General features: G+C 39.3%; 1 protein-coding gene across 1 annotated transcript; it reads left to right on the forward strand.

Moving 5' to 3' along the window:
* The first annotated feature begins 1,236 nt into the window (after positions 1-1,236).
* LOC132639442 (uncharacterized) lies at positions 1,237-2,576 on the forward strand. Its single transcript, XM_060355884.1, has 2 exons — positions 1,237-1,633; positions 1,747-2,576. Exons 1-2 carry the CDS (start codon positions 1,237-1,239, stop codon positions 2,574-2,576), a joined length of 1,227 nt encoding a protein of 408 aa, XP_060211867.1.
* The last annotated feature ends 1,202 nt before the right edge of the window (positions 2,577-3,778 follow it).

Raw genomic sequence — 3,778 nt, forward strand, 5'->3', positions numbered from 1 at the left:
GAAATCGTTGAGAAGGAGCTTTCCTCATTGTTATAAAAGCTCACTTTTACAGCAAAAATTCTAACCTCATTCCGACATTCCGTCAATTCTCCATCCAAATACCTCAGTTCGTAATTGGTAAGAGTTTTATCCCTGCTCTTTTTGCTCCTGCATCTGGTATAGCTCTCCGATCAGTAATAGACCCCAGTCACCAATGAGTCATCGACCAGGCATAGACCAAAGTCATAGTCTATTATAGATTTTATTATGGCGTCGACTGCAGAATATATTATAGTACGTGGTGATCACATGGGTGAATGGGAGGAGACCCCAAAATGGTGGAATTAGAATTTTGTAAGCAAAGTGACAGTGTCGATTGTCGTGCATCGCAATGGTACGTAAAATGACTTGGTTACAAGCATAATGGAAAGTGAGGAGTTAAATTGTGAGCCCAGCGACCTGCGCATTAGTTATATGATTAATGTTTTGCCCACTAGGGGAAAAAACCATCCTCCTTTCATAAAGAATGATAGGTAGGTCGGATTGTACATGCTTGCTCTTGCTGCTGATGGTTCTAGGCTTTTTTTAAGAATAAATATTTTTGAGAGGTCTCAAGTTGGTTCTACATCAGCAACACCACCCCCACCCACAGACGGACCACTGCCACAGCCGCCAACTGATGAAGCTTCAATACAACATGAGGGCATGGGTGATCATTTTATGGATATGGATGATCCTGATAGTGATGATGAAGAGTGTGATGGAGATGATGAGGGTGATGGAGATAATGGGGGTGATGGGCAGCCACCAAATGGTTCACAAAGCAACCACAAATTCAATGATGGAACCGATTTTTGCTATGGGCAAACATTTGAAAACAAAGAGTATTTAAAGGTTTTATTAAAGAAAGCTGCAATAAAGACCCCATTTTGTTTTAAACCAAACAAGAGCAACAACAAATATTATAAGGTGGAATGCACCTCTCCTAATTTTGGTTGGATGTTGCGGGCCAATAAGTACGAGAACTCGAAGAGGTTTCGCATTTACAAGTACGTTGGTGATCACACTTGTGGGGTTAAACGCGTTACGAGCACTCATAAGCATGGCTCGGTAGTTGTCCTTGCATCAGTCTTGATGAATGACTATATTGATAACAAAGGGCCAACGACAAACGAAATCCAGAGGACGGTTTTCAGGGAGTTCCATTGTAAACCAAGCTATTGGTAGTGCTGGAAGGCAGGTGTAACAGCTAAGAACATGGATAGGGGGACACCGGAGCACAGGTATGCTTGCTTACCGGCTTATTCATACATGGTTGAAAATCTAAATTCAAGTTACAGAATTTGCATTTGTCTTGATGATGCGGACAGGCTCAAATATTACTTCGTAGCTTATGGAGCTTGCATTCGAGGATATAAACACATGCGAAAGGTTATTGTCGTTGACAGCACACATTTATACGACAAGTATGAGGATGTTTTGTTGTCCGCCGTCGCACTGGATACTGAGAACCATATCCATCCAATTGCTTTTTGTGTGGTGGAAAGGGAGTGTGATGAATCTTGGACCTACTTCTTCGAGAAGCTGAGCTATATAATCATTGATGAACCAGACTTGTGCATCATCTTTGATTGGCACAGGAGCATAGCCAATGGTCTTTCCAGAATTTTTGAGCATGCTCATCATGGACTATACATGAAGCATCTTGGTGTAACCTTCGAAAAAAATTCCAATGTGGAGATTCTCTTCATGTATACTATGATGCAGCAAAGGCATATGGTTACCAGGAGTTCAATGAACAATTTCAGCAATTAAGGGATAAATGCATCGAAGCAGCTAATTGCCTCGAGTTTGATATTAGATTTGACAAGTGGCGCAAGGCATATTTTCCAGCAAATAGGTACGATGTGCTGACCACAAACATTGCTGAGTCGCTAAACTCAATGTTGAGGGATGAAAGAGAGTACCCTATTACTGGCTTATTCACTTCCATTTCTAGGAGGTTTACTCAAATTTTCAGGCAGAGACGTGCATATATCAGCTGTTCAATCAATTTATTTGTGCCTTCAGCTGAAAAGACGCTAAGGAAAAAGATGAATGAGGGCGACTCCTTGTGTATCCATAATATAAACAGGGATGCCAACGAGTTCACCATAGTCGGCAGTGGCCTAACTACTAAAGTCAATCTACTGAACAAAACATGTACTTGTAGAGAGTATGACTTGGTGAAATTACCGTGCGCTCGTGCGATGGCATCCTTGAGATTGAAGTACGGACCTGATTATGGTTCAAGCATCTACGAGTATTCCTCGCCCATGTATAAAGTTCAGTCTTACGTTCTTGCGTTTGGTGAAACTACTAATGTAGTCCCTCCAGCGTCAGAATTGAAAGTCTTAGAGAAGTACGCAAAAATGTATATTCCTCCACCCACTTACGACCCCAAACTTGGAAGGAAGAGAGTGAAGCGTATTCCTGGCATCGCGGAATCTTTCAAGTCCAATGGAAGTAGCAAAGGGAAGAGAAACAAGTGCTCGATTTGCAATGGGGATGGTCACAAGAAAACAACTTGTCGATATTTGAGAGAGCATCCCACTTAATTTTTTTTTTTAATTTGAATGTATTTTTATTATATTAGTTCTGAAAACTGAATGCAAGTTCAATATTAATCAACTTTGTTTTAGTCTATCATAGACTATATGTGGGTTTATAATATACCAATCCGTTGGTCTATAATAGTTCATAGTTAGGAAATTAATCTTCCTTTAGGAGATCTATACTCCCTAATTAAAATCCTTATCATGCGGAACTGAATAGCGTAATGATTACCTTTTTCAGAATACTACGCGTTTCACTTCTAATCACACTAACAAAATAAAACTTTAAACGACACCTCTATTCCCAAAGCCACATGTCTCTTAGCCATTGGTGACAGTTCACTGAACCGATGCAAACAGTCTTTATATCTTCTTCAGTCCTTATTTCCTCCATTTCAAATAAACTCAAGCCCATAGAAATTCAAGATCATTCATCTCCAAAATGCGCAGAAGAATCCGCCTTCCTAGGCATCCACGGCTACAAACTCCATCACCAGACGTTCTTTTACTACGAAATGACTTCGAACGACTCTTTAGGGGGCTGGGAGAGGACAGGGAGAGATTGACAAGGTCTCTTCGCAGGATCGAGCGATTTCTGCGTGTTCTCGTGGAGGTGAAGGATATCGACCCAGATGCCCTCATAACCCCCTCCAACCCCCTAGTTTAGTTTAGTTATGTATTTTTAGTTTTTATGTATATTTTCATTTTGTTGTAAGTTTTTTTGCACATCTTTCATTGGTGAAAGTTGTAGATAGAAGCAGCTTTTGGGCTTTCATAAATGAAAGCTTTTAGATGTTTTTGCTGTTTTGGTTGGGGGTTGCAATGAAATAAAATATATGGTTGATGTTCATATTTCTTGTATTGTGTTTTATTTATGTCCTTTTCTGATTTTCCCATTTGTTTTCTAACTGTAAAAATAAAACTAATTGTGCTGGGTCTATTAATAGACATAACTGATAATAAACGACTATGATCTATAATTACTCATTGACACGATTAATGATGGACCGTTAAGGTTGATTATAAACCATGGGAATAAAGGTGACTATTGGAACACGAAGCCTGCTAAATTTGCACAAGTCCAACAACCGAAAAAAAAAATGAACCCCAAATCTAAAAAAAGCCAAAAATAAATAAAAAGACTTGATACTATTTAAATATTATAATAACACTTTAATACATCATATGAGTGTCCCCATCCATTA

Source organism: Lycium barbarum, chromosome 5, assembly GCF_019175385.1.
Source record: "Lycium barbarum isolate Lr01 chromosome 5, ASM1917538v2, whole genome shotgun sequence".
In the NCBI taxonomy this organism is placed as follows: Eukaryota; Viridiplantae; Streptophyta; class Magnoliopsida; order Solanales; family Solanaceae; genus Lycium; species Lycium barbarum.